At 36.0% G+C, this 14,685-nt stretch overlaps 1 protein-coding gene across 1 annotated transcript; it reads right to left on the bottom strand.

Annotated features, from left to right (window-relative positions):
* Positions 1-2,430: 2,430 nt before the first annotated feature.
* ACOD1 (aconitate decarboxylase 1) lies at positions 2,431-14,407 on the bottom strand. The gene is made up of 5 exons (XM_023500567.2): positions 14,354-14,407; positions 10,443-10,604; positions 7,666-7,755; positions 5,228-5,433; positions 2,431-3,845 (listed from the first exon to the last, which is right to left on the bottom strand). Exons 1-5 carry the CDS (start codon positions 14,363-14,365, stop codon positions 2,888-2,890), a joined length of 1,428 nt encoding a protein of 475 aa, XP_023356335.1. The 5' UTR covers positions 14,366-14,407; the 3' UTR covers positions 2,431-2,887.
* Positions 14,408-14,685: the final 278 nt, after the last annotated feature.

The raw sequence follows: 14,685 nt of genomic DNA, 5'->3' as shown, positions 1-14,685 counted from the left end.
GATGTAATATTGTCTCAAGATGACATTTTAATTTACTTTCAGGACATGACCCGGTGTACTACTTACCTCTATAAGGTATTGTCTTCCTTCTATCACTACCAAGCCTTTTCCTGGCTGGAGAATTGGATGTTCAACCTGACCCAAACAGATGCCTTAAGATCTATTTATGAGGTACTTAAATGGATCTATACAAGTTTATATGTGGTCCTGAGTTCTCCTAAGTCTTAAATATATTCATTGTTTGTTGAGTTTTCAGTATACTGCTAGGATTTTTTATTTGACCTTTGACAGATATTCCTTTTGGTATAGATTGTGGCTAACTGCAATTGGTCTAGCCAACCAAGTATGTATAGTAAGAAATTGGGGATTGTCTGTGTCCTGGGAGAAGGTTTGTGTATGGGGCTGTCCAACAAGCTGCCTGATGTCATAGAACAAAGAGCATTGAAGAGTTGGGCAGTTATATTTGTGTGTCATAAGAGAAGTAGTAGTTGTACCCTAGGCAATACCTCCTTATATCTTTCCTGTTCTTAGGCATGTTTGAGGTTGCTTTTGAGAAGCAGCAGCACTATGTGGCTGAGATCAGGCACTATTTTATGGTTAACACTTTCATGTCCTTGCTTTTCAAATTATAATGCCTGTCACACTTGATAGAAAAACTTACTCTCTACTTTATATGTTGGCCTTTGTACACTTCATGACTGTGCCTTTTCACTGTCTTCCTCCTATGTCTGGAATATTCTCCTTTCTTCATCTCCTGATTTCCATGTTTTTTTCTTTTTCTTTTTTTTTTTTTTCAAGATTCACAAGGCCTTTCTAGGTTTTCTCCACTGATAAAGAGCCTTCCCCTTTGAGACTGCATTCCATTTTCACTGTTTATTTTATATATATTTATTTGCATGGTATTTCTCATATTAAAGTGTGAAGTCTCTGAGGCAGAGACTGTTTTTGCCTTTCTTGTATCCCAACTGCTAAGCACAGAACTTGGCACACAGTAAGAACTTAATTAATATGTCTTAGCTGTTGAATGACTGCTAGAAGATTTTGATTTCCAAAAGAACAGTGACTAGTATAAAAAAATCCCAAACACTAGTGAAATGCTGATGCACTTCTACATGTTACCTTCAATCTCTACTCTGAGAACATAATTGAAGGCAGCTGCCTCTTGTTTGCTAGCCAGTATTATCCTTGAACTTATATTATTGCTGCTTCCTAAGCCAGCACTTCTATGCTGCCATTGGGCCAGGGTGAAAGGGTAGATATAACTATCACTGTCTTAATGTGGCTCCATTCACCTATGGTTGCTAATGTGCAGGACATATTTTGTTTGAAGGACTATCAGTATCAGTTTTGTTAGCTCATAGTCTTCTGGCTAATCAATTACATTGCATCCCTTTGCTTCCTTTCTCCTTCTTTGGGGTTGGAAAGTAGCAATTTTCATTTCTTATTTATAATGAATGATGAGAAGTATAGCATGTGACAGTTTAATAAAATTTATTAAGTAAGGAGTACAATGCCTACTAGATGCTTCATAGGTTAAATCTGAGGGCTAGGGGTGGGAATATTGAGGGCCAACAGAGGAGGAGGAAAAAAGAGATATCAATTGAAACAATACAAAGTCCCTGCTCTTGAGAAACAATGTAAACCAATTTACCAATGTAAATCAACTGTAAATGAACATATTGTAAATAATGATGGAAAGAATGTACTCAGAATATGGATACAGGATATCCATACTTTATCTAGTATATCTATATAAATCTATATCAAATATATCTATATTTATCTATATAAATATATATTTCAACAAAATAGGACTAAAAGCATGATTACAGTAATTAGATGTCCTTTTATAGGTAGAAGAACAGAACACAAAAAAAATTAACTAATTTTTGCCCAAGTTCTCTAAGAATTGATAGCTTCCAATCACTCCCTCATCTGTTGGTTTCCACAAACTCTTTCATAGCTTGTTACTTGGCTCATTAGTCCTAAGCATGTGCATCTCCACATCTGCCTACCAGGATCTCTTGCTAGGTAAGTGTACTTTGGCATAATTTAAATAACAAAGTTGACTCTTCCCCTCCCCCCCTCCCCCCCCCGGCCTGGAATTTATGTCATCATGGAATTTTGGGGAGGGTGAGCTTGGGACTAATTAAGAAATCTTACTAGGAAGCTGTATACCTCTTCTCTAGAGTTAAGGAATTGTTTATTATGTGGATATTTCTCCTCGGATATGGAGCTTTTGGAAGTCCCTCTAGTTGGAAGTTGGCTGGCAAGGTATTTCTTGACTAAGTTTCATTTAGTCTTGCCTCTGACACTTATACTCTCTGGACCCTGGTTTCTGCAGTTGCAAAATGAAAAGTTTGGACTAGAATGGATCTGAAGTCTCTTCTAGCTTCAGGTATATGATCCTGTCATTGTTTGAGTATCTTGGAATCCTGCTATCTTGAGCAATGTGTACATTATCTTGAAAATGCTTCATGTTATTTAAGAAATATGTCCATTACTTTTCCACCAAGATAAACTTGTGATTTCCATATATGCCGAGTGAGATTTGTGTCTGAATTGGATTTGTCTTGCCTGACTTAACACTGTTTATTTAATCTGTTGATTGATAGGGAACCCAAGTTTCAGGTGCTTGTCTTTTGAAAGCAATTACTAAATCAGCTGGCAGCTGGGGGGGTAGAGTGGACAGTCAAGAAGACCTGAGATCACATCTTGTCTCAAACAGTAGTTGTGCAACTGTGGACAAATAACTTCTTTGTGCCTCAGTTTCCTCAACTGTAAAATTAGGGGAGTGTACTGAATGATCTCCAAGGGCTCTTCTATTTCTAAGTCTATCATCCTTTGACTCTTTTAAGTGTCAAAACCCTTCAATCATTTGGAAGTATCAAGAGAAGATATGACTGGAAAGCATATGCTGAGTACATTTTGAAGTTTTCTTTGGTAGACAAGGCCTCTTTAAGAGTGTGGTTAGCAAAGAACAATCTTCTATGTCTTCTAATCTGTTCACTGCCTTTATAATGCCTTCTACTGCATCAGAGGGGAGCACAGTAGAAGAATTGGCCCTAAATTTGTCTTCTAAGTCTTTTTGGTTCAGTGGTTTCCTCCAGTGACCATAGAAAGTATCACAGCGTTCTGTGAAGGTTTTTCCATTCTCAAGGGTGATACTCACTTCACAGTAGAGTGTATCAAAATTAGGGTGATTGTCAGGTGAATGCTCCAACTCTACTTTATCAAGCAGCTCCCTTATTTGAGGTCTGCCAACCTGGCTCTTGTGGAATGACTGTACTGAGATGGTTCCATCAAGCAGCATAGTACAGGCAATGAATTGGAATGAGTGCCGAGCTTCATGCTCAGAAGCTGGGAAAGGTCTATTCACGTATTTGACATCAGGGACTCTGAGCACAATTCTTTTGATTCTGTCAGTGGGGAGCAAGTACTTTCTCACAGCAGCAGCTGCATCTGCCACCCAGTGTGTTCCTAAATGGGCAGGGAAGCGCTTGGTGGCGATGTCTTGTTGGTCTAGCAGCAAAGTATAAGATTCCAAAGCTGGTAGGACTTGTGGGGTGTAGTTGGAATAGAAGGCCCCAAACCCTGCCTCTGAATCCAAGATCTTCTGGTTCCCTTGAAGACCCAGCAAAGCCAGGAGAGCAGCTTCTAACCCATGTCTGGCTGCATTGCCAGCATGGAGAGGTTTGGTCTGTGTGGCAGCATTTGCCATGGGTGCCCCTGCATAGGAAACGGCAATTGCCATGGCTTCTCTGCACTTTGTTTGGTGGAGCCCTAAAAACTTGGCTGCAGCAGCGGCACTGCCCAAAGTTCCTACAACTTTTGGTGGGTGGAATCTGGAAAGCAGAACACAGAACAGGCCAGTTAATTGTATTTCATTAGAGGTTTATATTACATTGAGGATTAAACTCTTTTGCAGGGGATTATTAAAAAGACAATGCAGGCAGTGGTTTGCAAAGGTAAGCCAATGTTATCCTTTACTCTTGCATGATCAAATACATGGTGAAATTTTTATTGGTGAATTTATATGGTGAAATAAAAATTTCTGGGGAATTTGACTTGGGATTTTGGCATCAATTTTAGCAACTAACCCACAAGGAACATCTAAAAAGAAATGAGGTAAATAGGACAATTAATGAGGTAGTACTACAAATAAAGTCAAAAAAAATAGAAGGATGGTGGGATATGATTGTAAGGGTATTTTAGTTTACAGTTAGTTTTAGTAAAAAAGCAGTTGGAAGTCTCTGACAAGAATGGGACACCACTGGTTATAGGAGGTTCATTCTACACTAGGGTTCCCTCATAATATTCATTGTGCCATGAGGAAGAGCTGAGACTTATATCTAGCATTTCTTTATCTAATGATTGGCTCGATTAGAAGCTATGAATTAACATTTAGATGTGAACTGCATTATATTCCCTTTATTTCTTTCCCTCCATAGAGGAGATAATGGTTGTGGAGAGTCAAAATAAACAGAACTGTGACTTTCTTGCAACTGCCGAATAGAGAGCATGCTTATATACCGGGGGAATACTGGCTTTAGGAGAAATCCTAGTCTCCAGCTGTGTGACTGATTTTCTATTACAGAATACTTATTTTTCTTATTGATTACTATACAAAAGAGCATATCCATAAATATAAATAAATATAAATAAATAAAAAACACCATATCCAATATCCACACATTTGTTTAAAATGGGGGCTAATTCCATTATGTGCACATGACTGGGGCTCAGTGAAATATAGCAGGTTCAGGAGTAAGGCAAGATTTTCTTGTGGTAAGAAATTTCAGAGCTATTCTGAATAGGTAAACTCCTCACTGATCTTATCCTTTGGTTAATAAAAAGATTAGCCACACCAGAGAGAAGTGGATCTGAGGGTTACTCTTGAAAGATCAAAAGAAAGTCTGCATTTTACCAGCAATTTCCCTAAGTGGAGCAGAGTTAATGATGGTCAGGTGAATGAATCATTCAGTTAAGAAGCATTTATTATGTTAACTATATGTCAGTATTTGCTAACAACTGATCTTTTTGGATAAATAAGACTAGGATGGTGGCTGGTGATGCCACCTGGTGGTTAAAATTAGCCTTTAGTATTAAATAGATTTCATCTCGGGTAAATTAGATTATTCCTGAGCCCTAAAAATACCAACTAGTTTATAAATGGAGTAATGAATAAAGCAACTATCCTTAACTTGGGGACAAATTATCCTCATACCTCTTTGGTATGTCACTGGCTTCCTTGGAGAAGTGCATTAATCGGCCTTGTACTTCAATCCCAACATTGAAAGCCAGCAACAGGTCAAGTCCAGAGACCTTGGGATTTTGAGGTAGGACTTCTGATAAAGCCAAGAGGACAGGGAGTACTGGTGCTGAAGGATGAGTGGCAGGGTACCATGTATCGTCAAAGTCCATTGAGTGAATCTTTGTAGGAGAGAAAAAACACACACACATATAAATTCAGTTCTCTTCAGTCCCAATGGACTAAAAACAACAGAGGAGAAGATAACTTTGTCAGAGATGAGATTTTATATTAAGTTCTCTATATTTTTATTAAGGTCTGAGGAAGGAGCATGATATGGGTATGGTGGGGTCAGAAGATCTGGGTTCAAATTTTGTATTAGAAACTTAGTAATTATAGAATTATAAATATAGAGAAAGTACCTGGAACCATGTTTATATATAAGCTTCTAAAACTTATCTATGTTGAAAATTTCTATATTGTTCTTTACTATTTACCTAGTCTCTTAGAGCCAGTATTAAGAGAAATCTGTGGTTCACCCAAAAACGTTATCGGTCTATATGTATTTCATTTACTCAAAGGCAGCTGAGAGTGGAAGGGGGAGGAGAGAATCAGAAAGAAACAAAGAGGTAAAGAGAAAGAGAGAAAGAAGTGAAGAAGGGGAAAGAGGTAGGAGGACATGAAGAAAGAGAGATGGGGGAAGAGGGGACAGAAAGGGAAGTGTAAAGGGAGAGGAAGAAGGAAAGAGAGATCTATTTAGGAACTTAAAGGAACCAAAGAGATTTTTCTTGAAAGCATAAAAGCAGAGATAAAAATGAACCTAGGCCACTCATAAATTACCTTGGACACACTAAATCTAAGTGATAGTAATAAGATCACATTGGTAAGTCAGAAACAGCATTCCATTCACTCATTGACAATGACAAGGATGATGTTCTTCCTGTACAGATATAAAGAGGCACCTTCCAGAAGTTTCGAGCCCAGTGGCTAGAAAGTTAGTCTCAGAAGAGAAGAGATGGAAAAGAATATCTTTATCCAGAGAAAGCAAAGAAACAGTTTTCTTTCTGGACCAAATACTTCCCACTCCAAACTGCCTTCTCAAATAAAATCTGTGGCTATTACTATACTTAATTGTTTCATTTCCAAATTTTTCCTGGATGTTTCCACTTGAATGTCTTGCTGTTAGATGCAACTTGATATTTATAAAACTGAACTCATTATTTTCTCTCTTAAAGAGACTTTCCCTTCTTCTTGTGTCATGCAAGCTTTAGCCTCGTAGTTGTCTCTGACTTTTTTCCCTTTTGTTACTTTTTATATCAAGTTAGTTGACAAGTCTAGCTATTTTCCCCTCAATAATCTTTCCCTCAATCCCTTCTTTACCATATCTACTTGCTGCACTACTCAGCTACATATGACTCATGTCTGGTCCACTGCAGAAGTCTTTTAATTTGTCTCCCCAGTTTCAGGCTTTTCACACCTCTAGACTGTTATGCCATATTCTTTGCTTTGATTATTTCAATTCCCTGCTAAAAAAAATCTTCAATAGCTCCTCAAAACCTCCCAAGTAATGTTCAGATTTTGTATCTAGACATTCAAGACCTTCTATTATCTGCCCCCTAACTTACTTTTCCAGTTTTTCTTTCAATTACTTCCACATTAAAAAAAAATTAAGCTCCAAATTCCTTTCCAAGCTGTTACTTTTATATAATGCTTTGTTTGAAGAGCTTACCTCACAACAACTCTAAGCTGTTGTAAAGAAAGTCAGGAAAACACAAGTATTATACCCATTTTACAGATGGAGAAAATGTTGTTTTTGAGAGGTAAAAGACTTGTCTATGACTATACAAGTTGTATGGGTCTGAAGCATTCTCAAGGTCAAGGTTTTTTGATTCCTAGTGCTAGCACTCAGAACACTATTATTTCCTATCTGTTTCTTTGACCTATGCCCCAAGTTTCTACATTTTGAAACCTTTCAAAGTTAAGCTTGAATGCTCATTCTTTCATATAGCTTTCCCTGATTACTTCTGCTGAAAATGTTCTGGCTCCATTCTGAAATCCTCTTAAAAGTGTCAATATCATTCATAGTAAGCTCTTCTTTTATGGTCATTAGTATTTTATGCTTTCCACTAGATGAAGGTGCTTTGGCATTGAGTTTTTTTTTTTTTTTTTTTTTAATCTTTTGCCACAGAGAAGATTCCCCTAGGGAAAGAGTTCAGAGTTATAGCTGGGGTATCCTAGGAGTGTTCTGTACTTCATGAAAGCCTCCTTCCCCAAATCCTTTGCTTCATGTATTCATAATTTTATCTTGTGATGCTTCTAAAAGCATCTTTTAAAAGTTTTAGAAACAACACAGACAAATTGGTGATAATGAATATCTGAGACTTGAAAAGCAGCATAAAGATCAAGATCCTTACAGCTACTCCATTCACGAAAGCAGCATATGTAGGTGGGAGCCTTAGGTCTGGATGTCCCCAGACACAGCTTGATACATCAGCATTGTAGATCTGGAACAAAAGCAGAAGAGTTAAATTGGGATATCAGGTCACCATCTCTCTTTTGCTTTTTCTTTCCTCTTTAATGATTGGAGTCATGATTCTAACTAATTTTGATGACAAATGTAAATCACATTCCATAAATTTCTTCTTTTTTTGACCCACAGGATTTTTTAATTCTTCCTTCATATAGATTAGAGATGACTGTCAGCCTTTTATACAAGTTCCTGATGCAGATGAACTTTGAGGAACAGAAAGGTTTGACTTATCTGCACATTTAAAAAAAAACTTTTCAGTACTAAATTGATTATTCTAGACATACCTTTTTATATATGTTTTTATTATGTGTATTATATTTACATGTGTGTGTGCTTTCTTTTTTAAAAAAATTAGATCTGTGATTTTGTCAGTGTAAAGAGCTCCTGGTGAGAAATATCTACTATTGAAATTGAGACCTGCTCTGCAATTTAGTTCCAGAGCATGGCATGGAACACTTAGAGGCTAAGTGAATGCCCAAGATCGAATATCCATTTTCTGCTAGAGCTGAGATTTAGATCCAAGTCTTCTTGATTCTGAGACCAGCTTGCCATCCACTATACAATGGTGACTCTAAATATATCTTTATATATATATATAGGCATATTATGAATAATATTATGCAACATAAATATGCAAGTTATTATATATACAAATATATGTGAATCCATATATATATATATATATATATATATATATATATATCCATACTCGCACACACATATATCCTTAAAAATCTTTGGGCAACTATTTAGGACTCTGAGTCCAAAGAAGATATCAATCTGCTTGGTAGAGGGAGTTTTCTCATCTCATGGGGAGTTCCATACAGCTATGAAGTCAAAAGTCTGATCCCAAAAAAAATTACTCCAAATGCCTATATTGTAGAAATATGTCTCTATGATATAATATTTATTATTATAGACATGCTGAACATATTTTGTCTTAATGAAAAATAAGTGCCTATATTTTATTATATTTATATACATTATTATACATATTATACAAAGTTCATTATTTTTACTATATATATATATATACATTTTATATGTATCTATATCATAGACATGTTTATTATTTTTACTCTATACATTGTATATGTTGCTATGTTTTGTATCTATCATGGTACACACACCAGCACCTATGTATAACACTCACATGCAATTCCATATCTTATGTGTATATGTACATGTAACTGATTTTTGTCTAGACCTGTGATCTCATTGGTATAAAGAAATTATATAAACTACTTCTACTGATTTTACTGATATAGTTTAGAAACTTGTCTGAAATTTATAGTTTTAGAGTTAAAAAGTATTTTTTTGGTACCAATTATGCGATACCAAGTACTATGATAAGTGCCTAAGCTCACAAAGAAAGGCAGAAATGATCTTTGCTTTCAAGAAGCCCACAGTTTAATGGGGAGAGACAACCTGCAAACAAGATATATGCAGGATAAATTAGAGCTAATCACCAGAGGGAAGACATTCAGCATCAGAGAAATGTGTAGAGGTGCTGTTAGAGTCAGCTGGTGGTGTGGTAGCTAGAAATTTGGGTCTGGAATCAGGAAGATCTAAGTTCAAATGTGTTCTCAGACACTTACTAACTGCACGAACCTTGACAAGTCAGTTAACTGCTGACTGCCTCAGTTTCCTTATCTGTAAAATGGGGATAATAATAGCAAGGACAAATCAAATAATAACAGTGCCTGGCACATAGAAAGTGCTATATAAAAGCTTATTTCTTTTCCCTTCTCCAGTAAGTGGGATTGGGAAAGACTTTTTGCTATAGGTGATTTTAGTTGAGATTTAAAAGAACTTAGAGAAATTGGAGAAAGCATTTCAAGTATAGTGGACAGCTGGTTAAAATAACAACAAGAACAAAACAAGTCAAAATCCAGAATCAGAAGACAGAGTATCTTGTTCAAGTAACAGCCAAGAGGCCAATGTCATTGGATCATAAAATATATGGAAGTGAATAAAGTATAAAGACTGGAAATATAGGAAGGGTCCAGTTTATGAAAAGCTTTAAAAGCCAAACAGAAAATTTTATATTTGAATCTAGAGGTAATAGGGAGTCACTGGCATTATGGAATAGGGAGAATATACTATGGAGATTGAAAGCCAGGTAGAGTATGGGATGCAGTGGGGAGAGATCTGAGGCAGGGAGACAAACCAGAATACTATTGCCTTAGTCCAGGCATGATGTGACCCTTCACCAGTGTGATGATTGCGTCAAGGGAGAGAAGGGGATGCATATAGAAGGAATCTATAAGACTTGGTAACAGATTGGAGATGGAGCATGAAAAAGAGTGAGCAGTCTAGGATGACATTTTGATTGCAATCTGGTATGACCTGATAGATAGGGATTGATAGTAAGAAGTAAGGGAAAGGGGAGGGTTTGGGGGGAGGTAGAATATTTGCTTTGGCACTAGAGGTTGTGGTTCACCAGTGGTCATGATGTTTCAGAGGTTGGACATGACCACAGATCTTCCTGACTGCAAGCCCAATCTGCTACAATGGCCTGCCCCTCTATATTATGTCATGTGATATTATATTATCATCTCATATTATATTTTATATTATATTATACTGTGCTATGATATATTACATTACTTTGTTCATCAGGCGTACTTGCACTAATTGTATATATTTTTGACCTCTTACTTTACTGTATTGTGTAGTTTTGTGGAAAACTTCTGTCTTGGTTCCCAGTAGGCCAACACCCAGAGTATCCAGAATCATCCTCTTGCTTCTCTGAAGGACTCGGTCTGTCAGATGCTGTACACTTAGGCCATGAATGATACTGGCAAAGCTTTCTGTGACAGACTTAAAAGGAAAGATTTTCCAGTGAGCAACAGATGTTGTGCATTTTTACTTCCATATTTACTTCTTACAAGAGGACACATCATTTTTATTTGTACATATGTACCCCTCTTTAGTGAATCTAATATATAGAGACACTGTATCAGAATCTGAGTTCTGGAAGCAGTCTTAGAAATCACCTGAACCATTGCCCTCCTTTTATAAAGAAGGAATTTTGGTGCACAGATTGGTGCAGGCATTTGCCTGTGACCACTCATATGGCTATGGCAGAGTTCAGATTTGATTCCAGGTGCTTCATGTATTTTCTACTTCACCAAGCTAGTGAATCCTTATAAAACAGATTAACTCATGGATTATTAATTTTATTTCATAAATTTGCTTTATAAAAAGACTCATGACAAGGTTTTTAATGTTAACTTCTTTTTTGAAAAATAAAGTAAAATAAGATTTGATTTATGTACTTTAAAAAAGCAAGTTTTACTTAAGCTCTTTGTTTTTATGTCACAACCATTTTTGGCTATGGTATATTTCTCCTGTTTCCATGGCAGGAAAAAGCTACATTTTCTATTCTTTGAGATTAAAAATGACTTCCTTTTTGTTGCATGTAGTTTTCTTTTTTTAAAAAATTTTCTTTTATTTACTTAATAGTATTTTATTTTTCCAAATATATGCAAAGATAGTTAACATTCATCTTTGCAAAACTTTGTGTTCCAATTTTTTTTTTTTCTCTCTCTCCTCCTCAAGATAGCAAGCAACCCAATGTAGGTTAAATATGTGCAATTCTTTTAAATATATTTCCATATTCATCATTTGGCATAAGAAAAATCAGATCAAAAGGGAAAAATACCATGAGAAAAAACAAGCAAATAAATAATACCAACAACAAAAAAGGTAAAAATGCAATTGTATGTAATTTTCTAAGAACACACCAATTGACTACAAAGAGATATACCTGCATTTTTGGGCATTCCATCAGTTCCCACCTCTATACATTCCGTCTTTTCTTTGAAGCCAAGATGGGGAAGACTGCCATAAATGGACTCAATTATTTTCAGCTAAGCATCTTGTTCACTAACTTGTCTCTAAATCTAAGCGCATCTCTAATCTTTTTTACTAAATAGGTATATAAAAAATGACCTACTATGTATAGGGCACTATGACTTTTTTTGTTACATGATGAGTTACTTTTCATTCTTTTTAGAGGCTTAATATTAATAGAAGCTAGTGTGTTGAGATTTTCACAATGAAGTCTCTGAAATGGGACTGGGTGGGAGGACAATAGGTTAAAAGTCATAGATCTGGAATAGGATGGGAGTTCAGTGGCCATCTCAATTTACAGATCCCTAATTTTGCAGATGAAAAAGTTGGATCTAAAAGGAATTAAGTGACATATCCAATCCAATCATATTGATTGTAAGCATCAAGAGTCGATGAAAGCTGAGCCAGTGTTCTTTTCACTATACCATGGGAAGATAGATAGGGAAATAAGCATTTATATGTGCTAGACACTATTCTAAGCATTTTTTAACAAATGTCTCATTTGATTTAAGGGAAGTTAGGTGGTGCAATGGATAGGGTAACAGGCCCCCTATCAGACAGCCTCAGCTTTCTGAGTTAAAATATGCTTCAGACACTTACTGGCTGTGTGACCCTAGGAAAATCATTAAGTCCTATTTGGTTCAGTTTCCTCATCTGTAAAAAGATCTGAAGGAGGAAGTGGCCAATCACTTCTTTCTTTGTGACTTCACATTTGGGGTTTCTTGGCAAAGAGTTGGACATGACTGAAAGAAACCCCCCCAAACAATTGAACAACCACAACAAACATTTAATTCTTGCAATGACCCTGTGAGATAGAAACCATTATTATTCCCATTTTACAGTTTAGGAAACTGGGGCAAACAGGTTAAGTGGCCTGCCCAGGGTCAGCTTAGATCTTCCTGATGCCAGTGGTCCATCCATTATTCCACCAGCTGCTTCAAGAGAGGCATAGTAGGAAACATTCCCATTTTATGTTCTAGAAATTGCTGCAAATTCAATTTAAAATGGGAAAAGAGGAAGAGATTATTGTGACAGCAGCCACTTTGGAGATTTACCAACAGAGCTGTATCTATTTCTGGGAACTCCGTTTTTTTGTTTTTTTTTTTAAATGTTGCCCCTTTCCAAGCTTCTCTTTTCACTGGAGTTGATTAGTGATAGTGTACAGTTCCTTTTTTCTCTACTGGAACCAGTAGTGGCACTATGATGTTGGGGAAGAGTTGGATATTCACAGGTTGATGTTCAATCATAGAAATCATAGGACCTTAGAGCTGGAAGGAATATAGGGAGTTCATCTGGCCTAGTTTAAACCTTACTTGAATCTCTTCTATGACATTCCCCACAAGTATTTTTCCAGTCTTTTCTTGAGCATTTCCAGACATGGGGAACTCAATGTCTTGTGGAAAAGTCCAGTCTATTTGGAAACCAGTAGTAGAACAGATACAAAAGTGGGATCTTAGGGTAGATTGCTATATGCATATTCCCACTATACTGCCATGAATAGTGCAGGAGGCTACTCCATAAAGAAGCCTGCTTAGGAACCTTTAAATAATCATAGTCATTCATATTTATATAGCACCAGGCAATTTATAAAGTTTTCTTTTCCTCTCTCTCCCAATTCTTTGAGATAGCTATGTTAAATATTATCACCTATATTTTACAAATGAGGAACCTAGAGCTAAGACAAATTAAATAGATTGCTGAAAGCCACACAGGTAGCATATAATAGAGATGGAATTAAAACTCTGATCTCTCTTGAGTATAAGACCAATTCATTTTCCACTATGCCAAGGCATCTCATGTTTCCAAAGGACAAATAACCTTATATTGGCCCTAAAGGGAATGGCCAGGAATGCAAGAAGAATGAGATAAAAAGAAAGAAATAAGTGACTACTCAACAATATGTGAACTTTACTTTCTTCTGATTGTCTTGAAAATAACTTTTTGGCTCTAATTGATTTTTTTTTTCTTGGCAGCTGAGAAAGTAGTGTGGTGAAATGGAAAATCATTAATTCTGGAGTCAAAGAACCTGAATTCCAATCTTGGTTCTATTATTTGTTATATGTTTGCCCTTAGGCAAAACTTCTGTTACATCCTATGAAAAAGGAGAAGGGTTGAACTAGATGATTTCCAAGATTCTAGCTAGCTATTTTTAAAGGGTACAATAAGTAATACTATGTTTACTAATCTCTTTTTAAAGTTTAAACATTTTATTTCAAGTTCTTGACTTTTCCTTCCCTTCAGTCTTTCCCTACCTATTGAAAGACAAGAAATAGGATACTATTTATACATTTGAGTTGACTAATTTTTTTATTGTATACTTATTTTCTCAATGTAAAAAAAGTTAACTATATCTCTTATATTTATGGTATTGAATGAAGAAAAAGATGCATTCAATTTTTCAATCAATTAATCAACACTTATAATGTATTCACTATGTGTCAGGTGCTGTGCTAGGCACAGAATTTACAAAGAAAAAACAATGAAAAAGTTTTACTTCTCCAAGGAGCTTATATTCTGTAAACATATGAGCACAAATAAAATAGATACAAGGATATTTTTGAGGGAAGATATTAGTATTTGTGGGTGATCTGTAAATCAGAGTTTCCATTTTAAAAAAGTAAAATGCAGTTTTCAAAACAAAAATATCACACAACTGGAAAAAGAATAAAGAAATGAAAATTAAATCAAAGGAAAGAGCTGTAACATTATCATACCTTGAGAATCATTCTGAGCTAGAGCAGAGGTCAATCCCAGGAATAAAGCTTGAACAATGACTTTAACAAGTACCATACTTCTTTTATAGAAGCAATTTTTTTCTTCACCACGCCTTACCTCTCCTCTTATTTAGCTCAGTCACTTCCTTCTCTAAACCCAGGACTTTCCCCATTTCCCCATTATTTTCATTTCAATTGCTTCTATCATGAACTATAACTTTTTGGTCCATCCTCTGAGAGCAGGGAATTAGTTTGAAGTACTATCTATAGAATATGTGTGGATGGGACCATGCCTTGGTTCTTTCCTATGGATTGCCCTCTAAGGAGCATGT

The sequence above is a fragment of the Sarcophilus harrisii genome, chromosome 3, assembly GCF_902635505.1.
Source record: "Sarcophilus harrisii chromosome 3, mSarHar1.11, whole genome shotgun sequence".
Lineage (NCBI taxonomy): Eukaryota > Metazoa > Chordata > Mammalia > Dasyuromorphia > Dasyuridae > Sarcophilus > Sarcophilus harrisii.
Note: the sequence above shows the minus strand (reverse complement) of the source record. Positions and strands in the feature narration are given on the sequence as shown.

Bases quoted from the DNA above. Each gene is read 5' to 3' on its own strand.
- ACOD1 (XM_023500567.2), bottom strand. The intron at 7,756-10,442 runs GTAAGAGGTCAA...CTTTTGTTCCAG, and splicing joins AAACTACACAATACAGTAAA to ATCTACAATGCTGATGTATC. The intron at 5,434-7,665 runs GTAAGGATCTTG...TCTCCTACAAAG, and splicing joins CTTTCGTGAATGGAGTAGCT to ATTCACTCAATGGACTTTGA.